The following is a 23,489-nucleotide window of genomic DNA, read 5'->3' on the forward strand; positions in this document are numbered from 1 at the left end:
TTCTAGGTGCCCTGCTATAAAGTCTTTAATAATAGCTTCTAACATTTTCCCTAAGACAGATGTTAAGCTAACTGGCCTGTAGTCTCCTGCTTTCTGTCTCCCTCCCTTTTTGAATAAAGGAGTTACATTCGCTATTTTCCAATCTAATGGAACCTTCCCCGAATCTAGGGAATTTTGGAAAATTAAAACTCGCGCATCAACTATTTTACTAGCTACTTCTTTTAAGACCCTAGGATGAAGTCCATCAGGACCTGGGGACTTGTCAGCTCACAGCTCCAACAATTTACTTGGCACCACTTCCCTGGTGATTGTAATTTTCTTGAGTTCCTCCTTCCCTTCCTTTTCCTGATTTACAGCTATTTCTGGGATGTTACTTGTATCCTTTATGGTGAAGACCAATGCAAAATACCTGTTCAATTCATCTGCCATCTCCTTATTTTCCCGTATTAATTCCCCAAACTCACTTTCTATAGGATCAACACTCACTTTGTTAACTCTATTTTTTAAATGTCTGTAGAAACTCTTACTATCTGTCTTTATATTTCTTGCCAGTTTTCTCTTCAACACTAATTTTTCCCTCCTTATTAATCTTTTAGTCATTCTTATTATATACTGTCCAATCTCTTGAGCTGCCACCCATCTTGGTGCAGTTATATGCTCTTTCTTTAAGTTTGTTACTATCTTTAACTTTTTTAGTTAACCACAGATGATGGGTCCTCCCCTTGGAATTTTTATTCCTCATTGGAATGCATCTATTCTGTGTATTCTGAAATATCCCCTTATATGTCTGCCACTATTAACCTATCCCTTAACCTACTTTGCCAGTTCACTTTTGCTAGCTCTGCTTTCATGCCCTCATAATTGCCCTTATTTAAATTTAAAATACTAATCTTAGACCAACTCTTCTCTCCCTCAAACTGAATGTAAAATCAATCATATTATGATCGCTGCTGCCTAGGGACACCTTCACTATGAGGTCATTAATTAATCCTATCTCGTTGCACAACACCAGGTCTCGTATAGCCTTCCGATGAAGGGTCACTGACCCGAAATGTTAACTCTGCTTCTCTTTCCACAGATGCTGCCAGACCTGCTGAGTGGTTCCAGCATTTCTTGTTTTTATCTCGTATAGCCTGTTCTCTGGTTGGCTCTAGGATGTGCTGTTCTGAGAAACTATCCCGAAAACATTCTATGAACTCTTCATCTAGGCTACCTCTGCCCATCTGATTTTTTCAATCTATATGTAGATTAAAATCCCCCATGATTATTGCCATACCTTTCTGACAAGCACCCATGTGGTTATTGTTAGGAGGCCTTTACGCCACTTCCACAAATGACTTCTTGCTTTTATCATTTCTCATCTTGACCCAAACTCCTTCAATATCCTAGTTCTTGAACTTAGGTCATCCCTCTCTAATGTGCTAATACCATCATTAATTAACAGAGCCACCCCTCCTAGCTCCCTGTCCTTCCTAAATGTCATGTACCCTTCAATATTCAGGTCCCAATCTATGCCATCCTGCAGCCATGTCTCTGTAATGGCTATCAGATCATACTTAATTATTTTTATTTCTATTCTTTGTCCCTTCCTACTTCTAACTGACATACAGCCCCCTTGCTCACATCATCCAAAAATACAATGCAAGTTTCCACATGTACACTGACAACACCCAGCACTACCTCACCACTACCTCTCCTGACACCTCCACTCACTCTGTGCTGTCATGCTGCTTATCCAAGATCCAAACCTGGAGGATCCGCAATTTCCTCCAATAAAATTCTGGGACAACCAAAGCCATTATTGTCAGCCCCAAACTTTGATCCCTCACCACTGATTCCAAACCTCTTCCGGCCATTGTAGGAACCAGACTGTTTTCAACCTTTGTAACCTATGTCATGGGGAGCCCATCTTTTGTCCCTGGAACCTCTCCCCTACTTCCATAATATCACCTGTCTCTCTTTACCCCTGCTGCAGCCCACCTGGCACTCAAACCCTCATCCAAGCTTTTGTCACCGCCAGATTCAACTATTCTCATGCTCTCCTGGCCGGCCTCTTCATTTCCACTTTCTGTAAACTTGAACACATCCAAAACTCTGCTGCCTGTATCCTAACTGGTAGACATGTGCCCACCATGACTGTGATCTTTGTAAGTGATGGGCACTGTACTTAAACTGTGAAGTATAATACATCCTAAAAGAACATTACCCCTGTCCTGTGAAGGCTGAAGTTAGATCCATTACAATAAGTTTCTTGAAGAGTGTTTTTAATTGTCCAGTTTAGTGGTGTCATTCGTCCAGAAACGCACAATACTGACAGCAGGGGGCCATAGAGCTCTACGAGTGCACATTCAAAATGCAGCCACAGACTGTTGCTCGCCAGCCTGGGCTTTGACAACCAGTACTCTTCGATTGGTGAAAGTGGTCCAATGATTTAGCACCTGCCAGTACAATATAAAAAAGTTAGGCGAACCTGCTTCTGGAGGATGTGGCCCTTCTGATGAATCATAGAATCCTTTAGCACAGAAGGAGGCCATTAGGCACATTGTGTCTGCCTCTGGTCTCATCAGCAACAGTACAATGCACGTTTGGCGCTGACAATTGGTCAGTTGCAAACAATCTACCTCAGCCTTCTGAGGTTGGCAGCCAATGTACACTGATGAAATTACATTTTAAACCTCAATTTAATCACTACTGCGTTTAAAAGAGAAGACAGGAACTAACTATTACACAGCTAAAAGAGCGGTGAAATCTGCCAGGAGCCAGGAAAGATGCAGAACAGGACTAGGCCAAATTCTCAGGCTCTGCTGTCTTCATATCGAACTGTAAAACTAAAAGGGTTCACACTGTGAGGGGCTCCTAGTCCCATTATTGAGATCGATTTTTCAAAAATCTGTTGGAGCAACAAACGGACCCATGAAAATATACATCAATTCCTGAAACATAGCAGATGAGCATGAACTGAATGGACTGAATTGCATTGTTAATCTCTGCAAGCAGTGATGGTTGAGCTCAACTTAAATCTGGCAACCAGGGCTCCCCATGATGGCTCAGTGAGTTTGACAGGCAACATACTGAGCCATAAGGACCAGGAAGGTTCCAGGTTTGGTCTCCAGTCTTGGGTTGAGTTAACTCAACCAGGGCAAGATGTCACAAGGTGACTTAACTCACCTGGGGAGAATAGGTCAGTGTGATTCCTTTGCTGGTCACTATTCAGTGACTGTCACAAGTGCAGATGTCAGGTCAGTACAGGTGGCTTGTAAAGGGCAGTCTGGACAGAGGAGTGAGAGTGACTCATGAAAGTGAGTGCAAAAAAGGCAGCTGAGGGATTAGGAAGGGGCAGGAAAGGGAGGGACTGAGAATAAAGAAAGACCTAACTATCACCTCAGGATATTAGAGTGTATACTGATTGAACAAGCTGGGGCATTTTTGACTTGTAAAGAGAAGGCTGAGAGGTGACCTGATTGAGGTCTAAGATTATGAAAGGGTTTGATAGGGTAGATGTAGAGTAAATGTTTCCACATGTCGGTGGGGGGAGGGGGGGGGTGAGATCAGAACTAGAGGCTATAAATATAAGATTGTTACTAATAAATCCAATAAGGGATTCAGGATTTTTTTACCCATAGAGTGGTTAGAATGTGGAACTTGTTACCACATGGAGTAGTTGAGCTGAATAACAGACGTGTTTAAGAGGAAGCTAGATAAACACATGAGGGAGCAAGGAATAGAAGGTTATGTTGATAAGAGCTGGATGAGGAGGGGTGGTAGAGGCACACGTGGAGCAGAAACACTGGCATAAAACAGTTGGGCCAAATGGCCTGTTTCTGTGCCATGAATACTGTGAAATTCATAGAACTATAGAATGGTTACAACATAGAAGGAGGCCATTCGGCCCGTCATGTCAGTGCTGGCTGACCAAAAGAGCAATTCACCTAGTCTCACTCCCCTGCATTTCCTTGCAGCCCTGCAAAATTTTTCCTCTTCAGGTAATTATCCAATTCTGTTTTGAAAGCCATGATTGAATCTGCCTCCGCCACACTCTCAGGCAGTGTATTCCAGATCCTAACCACTCACTGTGTAAAAAAGTTCTTCCTCATGTCACTGTTGCCCCTTTTGCCAATCACCTTAAATCTGTGTCCTTTGGTTCTTGATCCTTCCGCCAATGGGAATAGTTTCTCTCGATCTACTCTGTCCAGACCCCTCGGGATTTTGAACACCTGCATCAAATTTCCACCTAATCTTCTCTTCTCTAAGGAGAACAGCCCCAGCTTTGCCAGTCTATCCATGTAAGTGAAGTTACTTATCCTTGCAGCCATTCTCGTGAATCTTTTCTGCACCCTCTCTAATGCCTTCACATCCTTCCAATTGGATGCAATTCTCCAGTTGAGGCCAACCCAGTATAAAGGTTCACCATAACTTCCTTGGCTTTTCTACTCCATGCCCCTATTTATAAAGCCATTTTATAATATTTATAAACTAGTTAAGTGTAGTCACTATTGTAATTGAGATAATTTGCACAGCAAGACCCCACAAACAAGATAAACAAACAGATAATCTGTTTCAAATGTTCATTCAGGGATAAATGTCATCCCAGGGCTCCTGTGGCTCTTCCAATAGTAACCATGGATCTTTCATGTCATGGGAGGAAGCATATGGAGCCCTTGGGTTTAATGTCTCATCTGAAAGACAGCCGCTCTGACTCAGAATGGAGAGAGCGACCATCTGAACTGCGTGAAAGAACAGTATATAAGTGGAGGGAGTAAAGAGTCCATGAAATGTCACACGTTAATAGCCGTGACCAAAGTAAAACTATGGGCACCAATTGTAGTCCCTATTGCAGCTTAGGACCGAGAGCTGGCTGGGTGTGACAGAGCTTGAACCTGGGCAAAGATCGGTCCCAACTGATCTGCACCCCGGTGAAGATCGCCGCCAGCACTAGTGATGGTGGAAAAGCTTCAATCCCAACAGCTTCAATTCGTTAAAACAAGGTGGATGGGGAACAAAGTCCTGAATCTCCTGGCGGCAGGACATCCAGTCTAAGGCATGCCCAAGAAGCCAGGGGTCTCTGTATTGCTCGAGACTGAGGGAGTCATGTATCCATTCATTTTAAGTGAACATACAAATTAGGAGCAGGAGTAGGCCACTCGGCCCCTCGAGCCTGCTCCGCCATTCAACAAGCTCATGGCTGATCTGATTGTAACCTCAACTCCACATTCCTGCCTAGAGGTGAGCCCACCAAAGCCAGGTAGGTCTGTTATCTGTGGAGGCTCTTGTTTCCATAGAAATCTTGGACGCCAGAGCCAACGGCATCACTAAGATATGGGAAAGCCCGGCTAACTGTAATGTTGGATGCACGTCGATTATTCATTCTTTCAGCGGTAGTAAATGGAAGAAGCCACATCACGACAGCCTGCAAAGGACAGACTGGTTGACCACACCAACTACGATGCCCCCAACCATTTGAGCATGCCCATGTGTGCCGAGCTGTCAACCCACCGGGAAACTGACCAAACCCGGGGTGGGGACAGGAGAGAGCAGCGGCATCTGCTGTAGGACAACCTGCAGTCAAAGTCAGTCAGAAAGTGGTACGTGCTGTAATAATGACCATATGAGGGTGGTGTCATGGATTAACACTATCTCCGATTAGCAGCCATCAAACAGGGATTCAGATGCTGAGCTGCTCCATGTGCCTCTAGACTCAGGCCCATCTTAGGTTTATTTTCCTATTACTTTTGGTGCACCACTTCAGTCCCAGTCCCCTCCAGGATTGGCTGGGAGGTCTTTTGAGCCTTTTCCCACCAATCATCCCACCAACCCCATAATGACACTGAAGTTTAATTGGTCCCAGCCTTTTAATTTTCACCTATATGCAATTATTCACTCCTACCAATGCAGTGCTTCCTATATCTGCCCATATCTGCACTTGGACCTCTCAATTATTATGCAGGTAAGCTTACTCCAAAATAAACACGTGTTATCAGCACTTTCCAATTCTGGCGAGATTTGCACTCGGCCATAACCATTTGAGCTGACTTAAACTTAGATGAAAAGCAGCCTCCTGGTTAGAAGCAAATTTCAATAATAGCTAGTACTGATGAAGTTGTGTTTCATAAATGTGATGTTCAAAGTAGATACTTTTTGAAAAATTGTGCGCTTCTAATTTTCTTCACTTTTTTGTTTAAACACATTTTGTGAAAAGCTCCAGAAATAGTCTGAAATTATAATATATTTCTAATTGCTCAAACTGACACCAGGTATCCTAATTGGTTAATACTAAGTAACATGGCACTCTGCTCTATCTGACAGGACTCTACAGAGAGTGAGGTATCACACACAGTGCAATTGCTGAGCTGTCTCACCACCACTCAGGCACACATCCATCTATTATTCTTCCCACCACATGTTTTTTGTAGAGGTTAGTTCAGACAATTCATATAATTTGTTTCAGACTTCTAGCACAATACAAACTCTTGGCTCAGAAAGAAATTAAGAGCCAGACTCACAACAGAAAAAAAAACCTCCCACTCATAAACCATACCCACATTTCTTCAACCAGGGCACCAGAGAATTTGGGTGTTTACCCCCATATTTCCAGTCACGTATTTAATTTATTAATTACGAAGCATTTTACTATCACTGTGCGTGCTCAGTCATCCTCGCAAAATTCCAGCTGCAAATGTTATTTTATAAACCTTAGATAGGAACAAGAGTGAGCCATTCAGCCCCTCGCACTATTTGATTAGATTGTGACTGATCTGTATCTCACCCCCATCTACCCACCTCAATTCTATATCCCTTAATACCCTTGCCTTACTTAAATTTATCAATCTTAGGTTTGAAATTTTCAATTGGCCCAGCCTGAACAACTTCAAATCTTTATCCACTTTTCCTTAAAAGATGTAGTGATTCTTGCCTTCACTACTACCCATGGCAAAACAGAATATAACAACTCTCTGCATAAATATACTTACCTAACCTTATACCTTAGGCCATTTAAAATTGATGATCCCTTGTCATCAACTACCCAACCAGAGATAATAAGCCTTTCACTACTCAGTTGATCAAAAAATCTATAAAATCTCCCTCAGCTTTCACTGCTCTGGTGGAAACTGTCTCAGCATCTTTCTCAAAAACCACATTTCTTATCCCTGGCTTCATCCTGATGAATCTACACCATATGCTCTCTCTAGTTTATTGTCCTTGCTATAATGGAAAGACTAAAGAAGCACACAGTACCCTGACTGGGGCTTAACATTTGTTTTGCACAAAATTCATTACTCCTGTTCTCTATACCCTATTCATAAAACCAAAAATGCTCCTGGTCTTTTTTTAAAATCTGTAACCTATCTGCATTCCATACTTTCAGGTAATTATTTATTTAAACCCCTAGATCTCTCAGTCCTCCCACACCCTTCAGTGTCTTTCCATTGAGTCTACACTCTCATTCCTTGCTTTCTCTTTCAACACCTTGCGAAGAACTCCCTTCCTAACAGCACTGTGAGTATACCAACCCCACATGGACTGCAGCAGTTCAAGAAGGCAGCTCACCACCACCTTCTCAAGGGCAATTAGGGATGGGCAATAAATGCAGGCCTAGCCAGCGATGCCCGCATCCCATGAATGAATAAAAAAAACTCCCACTTCTCTGTGGGATCTGCCCATTCTGCTAAACCGCTGATGTCATTTTACTTCCTTTACAAACAATTGAAATTTGATGACAACAGCAAACAGGACTGTAGAACAATTAAGAAGGTTCTGATGAAAGGTCACTGACCTGAAACGTTAACTCTGTTTCTCGCTCCACAGATGCTGCCAGACCTGCTATTTATTTTCTGATTTTATTTCAGATTTCCAGTATCCACAGTATTTTGCTTTTGAATTAAGAAGGAAATTTGAAACAGTCAGAACTAGGGATTATTGCCTATTTGACTTTGCAGGGATTTTCGGTTGAAGCCTGATATAAATTAGGCTCAGAATTTTTAAGAGTTAATTCTCAAAAGTGTCCAACATCCTTTCTGTTGTCTAAATTGGGGCATAGGCAAACTGTGAAATCGTGCCATTGATACACAGAAGAGATTGATATGTTAATGAGTTCATCCACGAGTTAATGAGCCAGCCATTAAAACTGTTATTCGTTACAATCATGAACCATACCATTCATCATTGCATTTCAAACATTTCTAGTAGACATTCATACAAGAGGGGAGAAGAAACTGTTTTCCTGCAAACACAGCATGGGATTGTCTGGTGGAATTCCACTCTTCAAAAGACAACAGCCAGTTTAACAGGCAGCTCTACTGGCCAACCCCTGGACAGAGAAGGTTGCCATGTTTACGATCCAGACAGGCTACAAAAGAACAACACCGTAAGCAAATGCAGACAAAGAACATTGACCCATGCATTCAAGGAGTTGGTAAGGTCTGATTAAGAAGTGAGCTGACCATGGCCAAATTAAGCCATGGCCTCATTTAATGACAGGGCTGGGAAAATACAAGTTATTTACCCCACCAAAACAACATGCCCTCTGACGTACCATGAGTCATATCATAGGAGACCTACTTAAACTATAGACAAAAAGTAGAGATGCTTAACTGACTTCAGTTGGTAATTCTGCACCCAATTTGTGCGTCATTATCTAAACACTTCAGCAAGACCTTCTAATCAGTCTTAGCTAACTATTATTGTCAGCTTGCTTCGATGTGGTACCTTGAGGGAGTTGGCTGCTCCGGCATGGTTATCATAAACCAGCACGTCAACAGTTAGCTTGCACAGTCGATGAATATTAGCGGGATCGCCTTCCAGGGTATTCATATCCACTGGGATCTGCCACAATGGGTGAGGGCATTTGGTGCCATCCCAAACCTATTCAGAAAAATCATTTTCACATAATTATACACATAGTTAATGTTTTACACTCATTTCTTGGACTACATACTTTAAATAATAATGCATTTACAAACAATCTAACCTGCCATCCTCTCAATTTTCAATAAATCTCAACAATGTTTTCTATAGTGCATTCCAAGGCACTTCACAGAGGCATTATAAAAAAGATATGACACGAGCCACAAAAGGGGATATTAAGTCAGATGACCAAAATAAAAACTTTGGTCAAAGAGGTAGGTTTTAAGGAGTGTCTTGAAGGAGGAAAGCGAGGTAGAGAGGTGGACAGTTTTAGGGAAGGAATTTCAGAGCTTAGGGCTGAGGCAATTGCAGGCGGGGCCACCAATGCTGGACCTATTAAAATTGGTAATGCTTAAGAGGCCAGAATTAGAGGAGCGCAGATAGCTCAGGGGGTTGTGGGGCTGGAGGAGATTTCAGAGATAGGGAGGGGCGAGGCTAGGCCATGGAGGGATTTGAAAACAAGGATTAGAATTTTTAAATTGAGGTGTTGCTTAACTGGCAGCCAAAGTAGGTCAGCGAGCATAGAGATGCTAGGTGAACAGGACTTTGTGCCAGTTAGAACGTGAGCAGCAGAGTTTTGATGAAGTCCAATATAGTAACAGTACATTAAGGCTATCAGTTCAAGCTTTTGCACATTTTAGCTCAATCAATTTTTTAAAATATAAGTGCTTTTGTTAGATTTGATTGTTTATTCACCATAAAAATCACAATATCTTCTTCACGGAATGTACAGGTGAAGATTCTCCTCGTGGGTATTGCTGCTGAGCACCTGTGCATTTAAGAACTGGCATGATCCACATTTTTAAAAAAAATTCATTCACAGGTCTTACAGGCAGGAGAAGTGCACTGTTAATTCAGTCCCATTTCTCCACGATTCACAGAATATCAATAAATTTTCTCATCTACCGAAAAAACAGCCAATTCCCTATTCTATTTGTCCCCCAGAATAAAGCACCCCAACTAAGTTTCTTTAATCAACAACAACATTAACTATTTATTAATAAACTAAGCCTTAACCAATAATGAGATAAATCTATATACGAAAAGCTCCTTATTTCCCTAGCCCTCATGCACACACACATATGTATATTCAAAATAAACTTGTTAACCAGAGAAAAGGATTTGGGGTTTACAGTTGTTTCATAGAAATAGAAGGAATAATAAAATAATTCAGTTTGTCATGTTCTGGTAGGAATTTCTTCAGTTTGGTGAGGTGTCTCAGAGTTGAATAGTCAGGTGCCACTCAAAGTCTCTCCAGGCAAGGTTGATGAACAGTCTGCGATAGGTAGGTGTTCAAGGCAATTCAACTGCTGCCGGCTTCACATGGGTCTTTCAACAGGGGTGCATCTTAAAGCAGCAGTCCAGCAGTAGAAAACTTCTTCAGAATTCAGGATTTCTTAAAACACAGGAGGCAAGAGGAAGCAAACTTAATGCAGGGATTCTTCAGAGACAGGAGACAATGGGAACCTGCTACCTCTGACATACAGGGGTTTCTTATCAAGAGATGCAGACTTTCTTCAGAGAAAGAGAGAGATAACACTTTTTCCTGCGTCTTCCTCTCTGATCTCCAGGCAGGTTAAAGCCAAATTTCAAATGCCTGCTCTTCGTCCAACTCACTGTTTTTTTTAAAGGGTCCAAAGTGAAAGCAAAACCTTCTGGAACAGATCACATGACCAGACATAGCGTCCCCCTTGAGATTCAAAGTGCTGCTCTGAGGAGGTCAAAACCCCTTGCTGGTTTCCTTGAAATTGCCTGCTTTCCTGTTCTTGTAAAAAGTCAACATCCAAAAATTTCAGCTATTTGCAGGTGTCAATGTCCACTGAAAAATCCTTTTTCAGTTTTTTAAAACACACAGAATTCTAAGTTTTTAGTACAAAAATAAAACCCTTATAATACAGGATATGGGCTTTACTGGCAAGGGCAGCATTTATTGACCATTCCTAATTGCCCTTGAGAAGGTGGTGGTGAGCTGCCTTCTTGAACCGTTACAGTCCATGTAGTGAAGGTACTCCCACAATGCTGTTGGGGGGGGGGGGGGGGGGGGGGGAGTTCCAGGATTTTGATCCAGTGACAATGAAGAAACAGTGACATATTTCCAAGTCATTCAAGGATGACAGGACCACCAGCTTCCCTCACGTAGCTTCACTTTGCAGCTAAGACAGTTGCCCAGGGCGTGGGTGCCACCAGTGTAGTGATTGGCACAGGCTGCCAAGTGAGGACCTGTGTCTGGTGTCATCCGAAGGTCATGGTTGCTCCAGGCACAAACTACTTTAAACATTGCTTTGTTATAAACGATGGGACATTGGTGGTGGAAGAGTTCACAACATTTACCCGAATATATTGTTGCCATTAGAAACATTTCAAAACCATTCCGAAACTTGTTTCAATAAAACTGTTGGAAAATTAAGGAAGGGAATGAGCGCCATCACTAAAGTTTTGGAAGGCCTCTGTCTTTTTCTTATAAGAGTATAAATATATAGGTGAGTGTGTTTTATAAATAACCGGAATTAGTAATGACTTAATGAATTCACCCATTTACTATTGACTTAAAATGGAAATTGTTTTAAAAGGAAGATTTGCATTTATATACCACCTTTCACATCCTCAGGATATCCCAAGCACTTTTTCCCTATTTAAACTTTCAAACGGAGAGGAGAGCCCTTGTGTGCATGTTTTTTCATCTGTAGATTATCCAGGACGTAAAAGCTTGGTACTAGGTGGTAAATCAATTATTGGTTCTTCTGAAAGCGAATGAGCATTTTATTTGTCAATTCTGAACCAAGGTACAGGAATGGTTTTAATTGCTGATTGCCGGAAAGTATCAAAGTTAACAAGCTGACAGACAAATAAGTTACATCTTAAATGGCTTAACCATCAAAGAAGCTTTGCTGTACACATTTTAATGATTTATTGTTTAAAACATAAACAAATCCTGGCTAACAGATGTCTCAGTCAATAGAAGGAAATGCAATAATCTCCTACAATTGTATCTTTTAATTTAAATCATTGGCTGCTCTTTATTCAGAGGCCTTTTGGTCTGGACAATATACAGCAAACTTTTCTCAATAGGGTAGATTTACCGATCCCACAGTCCCAGAGGCCAGCTGCTGGTCTAAAGGCGCATGAAAAGAAGTTAGGGTTGTAAGACTTATAGTGGCAATACTTAAACCCAGGCACCCTTGGAAAACACCTCTCCTTTGATGAACTTACCCGAGTATCTTTACTTCAGCTTCTGCAGCTGATGCTTGGATGCCATGGCCCAGATGTTTTGGGAGGAATGATGGCAAAACTGTCAGTGTTTGTTGTCATTACTCCTCTGAAACTGACAGCAACCTCCGGAGTGCGCACATGCACAGTTAAATGCTGTCAGAGCTTCCCATAGGGTGCGCTGTTGATGTCCCCCCTCAGACTGCAATCAAGTAGAAATCACATGCCCTTTCACACTATTAGTCTTGCTGCAAAAATCCTCAAAATTGTTACACCACATTCAATGAGGTGTCAGTGGGTTTTAACAGCATACTAAGTTTATAATTACTGCTAAGCAGCCTCACTAGCCCTGGAAAACTAATTTTATATTTGCAGAATGTCAAATTTCTCTATTATGATAAAAAAATGGCACTTTTTTTCAAAATATACTTTTAAAAAAACAGTATTTCAGCTTCTACTTTAATCCCATGTGTATGTCACAATTATTTATTTTGATCTCTGTAAAAGTTTAATGAAAGTGAAAATACAGTGCATTTCACTTTCTGGTTTGCCGTCTGTGAGAATACCTCAATGTGATTGGTTGTTTACCCTGCTTGATGGCAGCACTGTTGCTGGTTGCCTGGAGATACCCTTGACTTGGCAGCAGATTCCAACTGATGAAAGGGGCAATCTACACCACAGAAATCATTATATCTTGTGGCCGCTCCATTGGGGTCAGCAGTGAGCACCATCACTTCACCGCTGACCATGAAGTCCAGGCCATGAGCTAACATGGGAATCATACTGGTCCAAACACACCTTCAGGAAACTGAGAGTCGACAAAAGATATTCAATGAAGCAGCATTATGGGTCACCATCACAAGGAGGATGACGGTTCAAGAAGGTGGCTCACCACCACCTTCTCAAGGGCAATTAGGGATGGACAAAAATGCTGACCTTGCCAGCAACACCCATATCCTGTCATTTCCACCTTCGATGCCCCATTAAAACCATTATTCTCAACCTGGTCAAATCTCTTGGTGTGGTTCTCATTTCTGCTCTCTTAAGTACAATAGACACAGACTTGTACAGATATGGCAGACAACTGGATTAACTATTCACTGCCAGATCCTCCTGGACCACATAAAGCACTATTGGGTCCTGCTCTCCTCTGGGAAAGCTAATTACTAATACAGGATCACCCTGAAATGTTTCTTTTCTCTACTGTGAACCATCTTCTTAAACCCTCTCTCCTGTCTCCTCCACCCTCACCACCAACAAGAAATCTGAGGAGCTCATGGATTTTTTGGCACCAAGATGGAGACCATCTCTTCAGCTGCCTGTGCCATTTCCCTCCCTTTCCCTAGATCACCAGACCAAACTTTCTCTAAGGCTCCACCCTGTTCTAACCCTGAACTTTTATCTTTCTCTAGTTTCTTTCCTATCTCCCTTCATGCCCTCTCTAAGCTCATCTTGTCTACGAGACTGATCTCCTGCTCCCTCGACCTTATTCTCACTAAACTACTGACCACCCAACTTTCCTCCCTAGCTCCCATGTCAGCTGACATTGTTAACAGTTCTCTCTCTTCAGGTGTTGTCCCTCTCGCCTTTAAATCTGCCGTGATCTCCCCTAAAAAAAAACCCTTGATCCCACAATCCGTGCAAACTACCATCCCACCTCCAACCTCTCTTTCCTCCCCAAAGTCCTTGAACGTGTTGTTGCCTCCAAATCCGTTCCCATCTGTCCTGAAACTTCAAGCTAAAATCCCTACAATCAGGTTTCCGCCCCTGCCACTGTACCCAAATGGCTCTTATCAAAGTCACAAATGACATCCCACGTGATTGTGATAAAGGTAAATTTTCCTTCCTCGTCCTTCGCGAACTGTCTGCAGCCTTAGACATGGTTGAACACACCATCCTCCTCCACTGTCATCCAGCTGGGTGGGACTGCTCTCACCTGGTTCCATTCTTATATGTATAATCGTAGCCAGAGAATCGCCATCAATGGCTTCTCTTCCTGCTCCCACACAGTTGTCTCTGGTGGGTCCCAATGATCTTTCCTTAGTCCCCTCCGATTTCTCATGTGCCTGCTGCCCCTTGGTGACATCATCTGAAAACACATCAGTTTCCACATGTACGCTGACAATAGCCAGCTTTATCACACCATCACTGTTCTCACCTCCCTCCACTTGTCTCTAAATTGTCAGACTGCTTGTCTGACATCTAGTACTGGATGGGATGAAATTTACACAAATTAATAAATGGAAAACAGAGGCCATTGTTATTGGTCCCTGCCACAAACTCTGTTCCCTACTGCCGGCTCCATCCCCCTCCCCGGCAACAGTCTGAGATTAAACCAACCTGTTCACAAACTTGGCATCATATTTGACCGCGAGATGAGTTTCCAACCACATATTCGAGCCATCACTAAGACTACCATTTCCACCTCCGTAACATCGCCTGACCCCACCCCTGCCTCAGCCCATCTGCTGCTGTAATCCTCAACCATGCCTTTGTTACCTCCAGACTTGACTATTCCAATGCACTCCTGACCAGCCTCCCACATTCTACCCTCCATAAATTTGAGGTCATCCAAAATTCTGCTACTCATGTCCGAACTCGCATCAAATCTTATCCATCTATCACCCGTGCTCACTGACCTACACTGCCTCTTGTTTAAGTAATGCCTCGATTTTACAATTCTCATCCTTGTTTTCAAATCCCTCCATGGCCTCACCCCTCCCTACCTCTGTAATCTCCTCTAGCTCCATAACCCTCTGTGATATCTATGCTCCTCTCATTCTGTCTCTTGAGCATCCCTGATTTTAATCGCTCCACCACTGGTGTCTGTGCCTTCAGTTACTAAGGACCTAAGCTCTGGAATTCCCTCCCTAAATCTCTCTACCTTATTTTCCTCTTTAAGCCAATCCTTAAAACTTACCAAGCCCGTGGTCATCTGCCCTAACATCCTCTTACATGGCTCAGTGTCATATTTTGTTATATACTGCCTCCGTGAAGTGCCTTGGGATGTTTTATTACATGGTAGGCACTATATAAATACAAATCATTGTTGCTGAAATAACAATCCCCCACTCTCTGTCTTGATGCGATTTGATATCAAACTGATGATTTGAAATGGTTCAATCCAAATAAATGGTGGGTGGAATATTGACACTGGCAAATAATCAGTCCCAGAGTCTTACCCGCAGACCCACAGCAACGTGGTTAACTGCCTTCTGAAATGGCCAAGCAAGTTACTCAGTTGTATTAATCCACTACGAAATCTATGAGAAGAATAAAACCAGATGGACCACCTGACATTGACTGGGGCACCGGAAACCACAAAGGCACGCCATGCCCAGTCGGCCCAGCAAAGTCCTCCTCACTGGTGGGCCGAAGGGCCTGTTTCAGAACTGTATCTCTAAACATAAACAAACATATGTTTTAAAAATTTCTCTAAACTAACATCTGGGGACTTGTGCCAAAATTGGGAGAGATGTCCCACAGACTTAGCCAATACTCACCAAATCAAACCTTACAGCCAATATTCCAGACTCCTTGATATGTTCCAAACCCACGACCTCTACCACCTCGAAGGACAAGGGCAGCAGATGCATGGGAACATCACCACCTGCAAGTTCCCATCCAAGTCACACACCATCCTGACTTGGAACTATATTGCCGTTCCTTCACTGTCGCTGGGTCAAAATCCTGGAACTCCCTTCCGAACAGCACTGTGGGTGTACCTACCTCACATGGGGCCAGGAAACTCGAAATTGTCAAAATGACATAGGGCGTCAGAAGAGTCACGATGTAGGTGGGATGAAGTTGCCCCAACCGCCTCCGCTTCACTATGGGCGTCCAATCTCTCTACACCTCCATCCCCCACCAGGACGGTTTGAGGGCTCTCCGCTTCTTCCTTGAACAGAGGCCCAACCAGTCCCCATCCACCACCACCCACCTCCGCCTGGCTGAACTTATTCTCACATTGAACAACTTCTCCTTCAACTCCACTCACTTCCTTCAAGTAAAAGGTGTTGCAATGGGTACCCGCATGGGTCCTAGTTATGCCTGTCTTTTTGTGGGATATGCCGAACATTCCTTGTTCCAGTCATACTCAGGCCCCCTCCCCCAACTCTTTTTCCGGTACACTGATGACTGTATCGGTGCCGTTTCCTGCTCCCACTCCGAACTGGAAAACTTTATCAACTTTGTCTCTAATTTCCGCCCTTCTCTCACCTTTACATGGTCCAGCTCCGACACTTCCCTTCCTTTCCTCGACTTCTCTGTCTCCGTCTCTGGTGATAGGTTGTCTATTAATATCCATTATAAGCCCACCGATTCCCACAGCTACCTCGACTACACTTCTTCACACCCTGACTCCTGTAAGGACTCCATTCCCTTCTCCCACTTTCTCCATCTCCGACACATCTGCTCTGATGATGCTACCTTCCATGACAGTGTTTCTGATATGTCTTCCTTTTTCCTCAACAGAGGATTCCCCCCCACTGTGGTTGACAGGGCCCTCAACCGTGTCCGGCCCATTTCCCGCACCTCTACCTCACCCCTTCCCCTCCCTCCCAGAACCGCGACAGAGTTCCCCTTGTCCTCACTTTCCACCCCATCAGCCTCCATATCTAAAGGATCATCCTCCGCCATTTCCGCCACCTCCAGCGTGATGCCACTACCAAACGCATCTTCCCCTCCCTTCCCCTGGGAGCATTCCGAAGGGATCCTTCCCTCCGCGACACCCTGGTCCACTCCTCCATTACCCCCACCACCTTGTCCCCTTCCCATGGCACCTTCCCCTGCAATCGCAGGAGGTGTAATACCTGCCCATTTACCTCCTCTCTCCTCACTATCCCAGGCCCCAAACACTCCTTTCAGGTGAAGCAGCGATTTACTTGTACTTCTTTCAATGGAGTATACTGTATTCGCTGCTCACAATGTGGTCTCCTCTACATTGGGGAGACCAAACGCAGACTGGGTGACAGCTTTGCGGAACACCTCTGCTCAGTCCGCAAGCATGACCCCGAGCTTCCGGTTGCTTGCCATGTCAACACTCCCCCCTGCTCTCATGCCCACATCTCTGTCCTGGGATTGCTGCAGTGTTCCAGTGAACACCAACGCAACCTCGAGGAACAGCATCTCATTTACCGATTAGGCACACTACAGCCTGCCGGACTGAACATTGAGTTCAATAATTTCAGAGCATGACGGGCCCCCATTTTACTTTTATTTTTAAATAATTTTTCTTTTTTATATATTTTTTTGTGTTTATTTTATTTCATCTTAGTTTGTTCAGTTTGCTTACCCACTGTTTGTTTCCATGTTTGTACTTGCTGCTGTTCAATTTTCAGTCCGTTAACACCCTATCTGTACTAATGCTTTGTCTTTCAACACACTGTTAACAATATTGTTTGCCTTTGCTCCATGACCTTCTGGTCAGTTATTCTGTGACCTTGTCCTATCTACACCTCCTTTGTTATCTCTTGCCCCACCCCCGCTTTACTTGCTTATAACCTTTTACATTTCTAATATTTGCCAGTTCTGAAGAAGGGTCACTGACCTGAAACGTTAACTCTGCTTCTCTCTCCACAGATGCTGCCAGACTTGCTGAGTATTTCCAGCATTTCTTGTTTTTATTTCAGATTTCCAGCATCCGCAGTATTTTGCTTTTATTTTATTATTTATTTTCATTCTCTCTGCTTTTATTCTGCAGATATGACATTGCAAGTGGTTTAATAAGCTGTTCTGAATGTAAGAGGCTGCTCATTTGGTATCCTGATCCCAGCCCATGTTGATAATGATGACAATGCTGCCAAGGTTTTGCAGTACGTCGTGCACTTACAAAATGCTCTGGAGCCCAAAGTCTACAATCCCAACTACTGTGAGTCAGCTGTGGCTCAGTTGATATTACTCTCCCCTCCAAATCAGAAAGTTGTGATTCAAATTGCACTCCAGAGACTTGAGCACACAATTCAGTCTGACACTCCAGTTCATTACTGAGTGAGGTGCCGTCTTCCAGATGAGATGTTAAACCGAGGCCCCAGGTGCCCTCTCAGGTGGATGTAAAAGACCTCGTGGAACAATGCAAAGAGCAGAGGAGTTCTCCCCGGTATTCTGCCAATATTTATCCCTCAACCAACATCACTAAAAATAAGTTATCTAGTCATTATTGCACTGCTGTTTATGAGATCATGCTTCGCACAAATTGGCTGCCACATTTCTTAGATAGCAAGAGTGACAACACTTCTAAAGTACTTCACTGGGTGTAAAGTGCTTTGGGGTGTCTGGAAATCATGAAAGATGCTATATAAATGCACGTTTTTCTTAGAACCATAGAAAAGTTATGGCACAGAAAGAGATCATCCAGCCCATTGTGTCTGCGCGAGCTGTAAAAACTAGTCTCCCAATCTAATCCCACCTTCTGTAGCCTTGCAGGTTACAGCATTTCAGGTGGAGGTCCAGGTACCTTTCTATCAGCAAGGTAACACTATGCCATCTGCGAGACTTGCTTCACATATGATGCTTTTATTAACCATGGATAGCACATGCAGGGAGGTGGTCACACTTCTCAGGCAGAAAGGGAATGGGTGACCGCCAGGGGGAGTAGAAGAACTAGGCAGGTAGTGCAGGAGTCCCCTGCATCCACCTCCCTATCTAACAGATTTTCCGCTTTGGATACTGTTGGGGGAGATAGCTTCTCAGGGGAATGCAGCAAGAGCAAAGTCTGTGGCACCACGGGTGGCTCAGCTGCACACGAAGGAGGAAAAGGAGTGGGAGAGATATAGTGAAAGGGAATCCTATCATAAAGATAGGCGTTTCTGTGGCCGCAAACGTGACTCTAGGATGGTATGTTGCCTCCCTACTGCGAGGGTCAAGGATGTCACGGAGCGGCTGCAGGACATTCTGAAGGGGGAGGGTGAACTGTCAGAGGTTGTGGTACGCATTGGTACTGATAACACAGGTAGAAAGAGGGATGAGGTCCTGCAACAAGAATTTAGGGAGCTAGGTAGCAGATTAAAATGCAGGACTTCAAAGGTTGTAATCTCTGGATACTCCCAGTGCCACGTGCTAGTGAGTATAGGAATAGGAGGATAGAGTGGATGAGTGCGTGGCTGAGGAGATGGTGCAGGAGGGAGGGCTTTAGTTTCCTGGATCACTGGGTCTGTTTCTGGCGATGGTGGGACCTGTACCAGATGGACGGGTTGCACCTGAACCGGAATGGGTCCAACATGCTTGCTGGGAGGTTTGCTAGTGCTGTTGGGGGCGGATTTAAACTAATTTGGCAGGGGATTGGGATACAGAGTGGAGTTACAGTACGGGGTGATGCACAGTCAAATATAGAAGAGAAACTGAGTCAGTCTGGAAGACAGAGCAAATATAGACCTGCTAAGGCACAAGTGAAAAATGCCAGGCTGGATTGCATCTATTTTAATGCAAGGAGTAAGGCAGATGAATTGAGGACATTGATTAGCACATAGGAATGTGATATTATTGCTATCAGAGACATGGTTGAGTGAGGGGCAGGACTGGCAGCTCAATATTCCAGGGTATAGAATCTTCAGGCGTGACAGGGGAGGGAGTAAAAGAGGAGGTGGCATTGCACTGTTGATCAAGGAGTCAATTACTGCAGTAAGGAGGGATGATATCTTAGAAGGCTCCTCAAATGAGGCCATATGGGTAGAACTTAATAACAAAAAGGGGGCAATCACTTGGCTGGGAATGTACTACAGGCCTCCAACCAGTCAGGGAGAGATCGAGGAGTAGATATGTAGGCAAATCTCAGAGAGGTATGAAAATAATAGGGTAATAATAGTAGGGGATTTCAACTTCCCCAATATCAACAGGGATAGTCTTAGTCCAAAAAGCATAAAGGGGGCGGAATTCTTGAAGTGCATCCAGGAGAGCTTTTTGAGCCAGCACGTAGAAAGTCCTACAAGAGAAGGAGCAGTACTGGACCTAATCCTAGGGAATGAAGCCGAAGAAGAGGTAGAAGAGTCAGTGGGCGAGCATTTCGGGGATAGTGACCATAACTCTGTAAGATTTAAGGTAGTTATGGAAACGGACAAAGATGGATCGGAAATAAAGGCACTGAATTGGGGGATGGCCGATTTCAATTTGATAAAACAGGATCTGGCCAAAGTGGACTGGGAGCAGCTACTTGGAGGAAAGTCTACATCAGACCAGTGGAGTCATTCAAAGAGGAAATAGAGAGAGTTCAGAGCCAACATGTTCCCGTTAAGGTGATGGGTAGGACCAACAAGTCCAGGGAACCCTGGATGTCAAGGGATATAGAGGATTGGATCAGGGAAAAAAAGGAGGCTTATGGCAGATTCAGAGCGCTGAAAACAGCGGAGGCCCTAGAGGAGTATAGAAAGTGTAGGGGGGTATTTAAAAACGTAATTAGGAGAGCAAAGAGGTGACATGAAAAAACACTGGCGGACAAGATAAAGGGAAATCCCAAGGCGTTTTATAGGTATATTAAGGGCAAGAGGATAACCAGGGAAAGAGTAGGGCCCATTAGGGACCAAAGTGGTAATCTGTGTGTGGAGCCAGAGGACATAGGTGAGGTTTTAAATGATTATTTTTCATCAGCTTTCACTCTGGAGAAGGATGATGCAGGTGTAGAGCTCAGGGAGGGGATTGTGATAACTTGAACAAATTAGCATTGAAAGGGAAGAAGTACTAGCTGTTTTAGCGGCCTTAAAAGTAGATAAATCCCCAGGTCCAGATGAGATGTATCCCAGGCTGTTATGTGAGGCAAGGGAGGAGATAGCAGGGGCTCTGACACAAATTTTCAAATCCTCTCTGGCCACAGGAGAGGTACCAGAGGATTGGAGGACAACGAATGTGGTACCATTATTCAAGAAGAGTAGCAGGGATAAACCAGGTAATTACAGGCCAGTGAGTCTAACATCAGTGGTAGGGAAACTATTGGAAAAAATTCTGAGGGACAGGATTAATCTCCACTTGGAGAGGCAGGGGTTAATCAGGGATAGTCAACATGGTTTTGTCAGGGGGAGATTGTGTCTAACTAACTTGATTGAATTTTTCGAGGTGGTGACTAGCTGTGTAGATGAGGATAAAGCAGTTGATGTAGTCTACATCGACTTCAGTAAGGCTTTTGATAAGGTCGTGCATGGGAGAATAGTTAAGAAGGTAAGAGCCCATGGGATCCAGGGCAATTTGGCAAATTGGATCCAAAATTGGCTTAGTGGCAGGAAGCAGAGGGTGATGGTCAAGGGTTGTTTTTGCAAGTGGAAGCCTGTGACCAGTGGTGTACCGCAGGGATCGGCGCTGGGACCCTTGCTGTTTGTAGTGTACATTAATGATTTAGATGTGAATATAGGAGGTATGATCAGTAAGTTCGCAGATGACACGAAAATTGGTGGTGCCATAAATAGTGAGGAGCAACGTCTTAGATTACAGGACGATATAGATGGGCTGGTAAGATGGGCGGAGCAGTGGCAAACAGAATTTAATCCTGAAAAGTGTGAGGTGATGCATTTTGGGTGGACTAACAAGGCAAGGGAATATACAATGGATGGTCGGACCCTAGGAAGTACAGAGGGTCAGAGGGACCTTGGTGTACTTGTCCATAGATCACTGAAGGCAGCAGCACAGGTAGATAAGGTGTTTAGGAAGGCATATGGGATACTTACCTTTATCAGCCGAGGCATAGAATATAAGAGCAGGGAGGTTATGATGGAGCTATATAAAACGCTAGTTAGGCCACAGCTGGAGTACTGTGTACAGTTCTGGGCACCACACTATGGGAAGGATGTGATTGCACTGGAGAGGGTGCAGAGGGGATTCATTAGGATGTTGCCTAGGCTGGAGCATTTCAGCTATGAAGAGACACTGAAAAGGCTAGGGTTGTTTTCCTTAGAGCAGGGAAGGCTGAGAGGGGACCTGATTGAGGTATACAAAATTATGAGGGGCATAGATAGGATGAAACTTTTTCCCTTAGCGGAGGGGTTTAATAACCAGGGGGCATAGATTTAAGGTAAGGGGCAGGAGGTTTAGAGGGGATTTGAGGGGAAAAAAAATCACCCATAGGGTGACTGGAATCTGAAGAGGAGGTAGAGGCAGGAACCCTCACAACATTTAAGAAGTATTTAGATGAGCACTTGAAACACCATAGCATACAAGGCTATGGGCCAAGTGCTGGAAAATGGGATTAGAATAGTTAGGTGCTTGATGGCCGGCACAGACACGATGGGCCAAAGGGCCTGTTTCTGTGCTGTATAACTCTATGACTCTATACAAGTGTGACAAAAGACTGCCCCTTCCTCACTCCCTTCCCACTTTCCATCTGACGACAAGTAATCCAGATGCACATTCAAATCAACTCACCATTTCTCCTCCCCAACATCAACCATTTTTTTTTACAATAATATGGTGCCTTGTGACTGCGGCTGCAGCAAGCTTCCTATGACAGTCTCGCAAGTCACTTTACTTTGTCTTCTCTAAGCTGAGGAATGGGACTTCACTCAGGTATTCATCTGCTGTAGCTAGTCTCACTTCTTCATACAGACTCTGCATGAAGCTTTCAGTGCCTTCAAGGATTTTTTTTTATTCTATCATAACTTCCATGCTGATGGGTAACAGTAAATCACTGGTAAATTTCAGTCCAGTTCCAGACAGACTTCAACACTAATTTAAGGGTTAATTAAGTCGGTGGACAACTTGCTTCAATATGGAAGATTAGTTCCAGTTCGATCAGCTTGCCTTTCTGAGGTAGAAGCGTTTCAGATATCGCTTGGCTGTTGGCCATTTATCACTGAGCCTAGATTCACTTCTATTGAGTATATCAACTTCAGTGTCAAGCCCTGCTAGTGCATCAATTTTAAACCATAAAAGCAGCCTTGGATTCATCCTTCCTGGTCTTTAGAGGCCAGTCTGGATGGAAATATTATGCATTGTTCATCTGTTGTGATGTCCGTGGCTGCACTGTCAAGATTAAACCCACTATCGCTCATTGCAGCAAACTGTGATGGATCAACTGCTTTAACAAGAAAACAAGTTTTGCCAATGCTCTTGTACCTGTGGTGCTGCACTCCCTATGAAAAGCGTTAACAGTTTTGTTTTATTCTTTCATGGGATGTGGGCATCACTGGCTAGGCCAGCACTTGTTGCCCATCCCTAATTGCCCTTGAAATGAGTGGCTTGCTGGGCCATTTCAGAGGGCAGATAAGAGTCAACCACATTGGTGTGGGACTGGAGTCACATGTAGACCAGACCAGGTAAGGATGGCAGATTTCCTTCCCTAAAGTGAATCACATGGGTTTTTATGACAATCGATGATAGCTTCATGGCACCTCTTCTTCTTCTTTGGCCTCCTTGTCTCAGGAGACAATGGGTTAGTGCCTGGAGGTGGTCAGTGGTTTGTGCAG

General features: G+C 43.8%; 1 protein-coding gene across 3 annotated transcripts in view; it reads right to left on the bottom strand.

The window, feature by feature from the left end:
* The window catches only part of pot1 (protection of telomeres 1 homolog), a 399,782-nt gene that overhangs the window by 64,412 nt on the left and 311,881 nt on the right, over positions 1–23,489 (bottom strand). For all 3 annotated transcript variants that reach the window (XM_068050910.1, XM_068050911.1, XM_068050912.1), the window contains exon 10: positions 8,704–8,859. In XM_068050910.1, coding sequence (XP_067907011.1) covers positions 8,704–8,859 — 156 coding nt within the window. The remainder of the gene's footprint in view (positions 1–8,703; positions 8,860–23,489) is intronic.

Source organism: Heterodontus francisci, chromosome 18 (assembly GCF_036365525.1).
Source record: "Heterodontus francisci isolate sHetFra1 chromosome 18, sHetFra1.hap1, whole genome shotgun sequence".
Lineage (NCBI taxonomy): Eukaryota > Metazoa > Chordata > Chondrichthyes > Heterodontiformes > Heterodontidae > Heterodontus > Heterodontus francisci.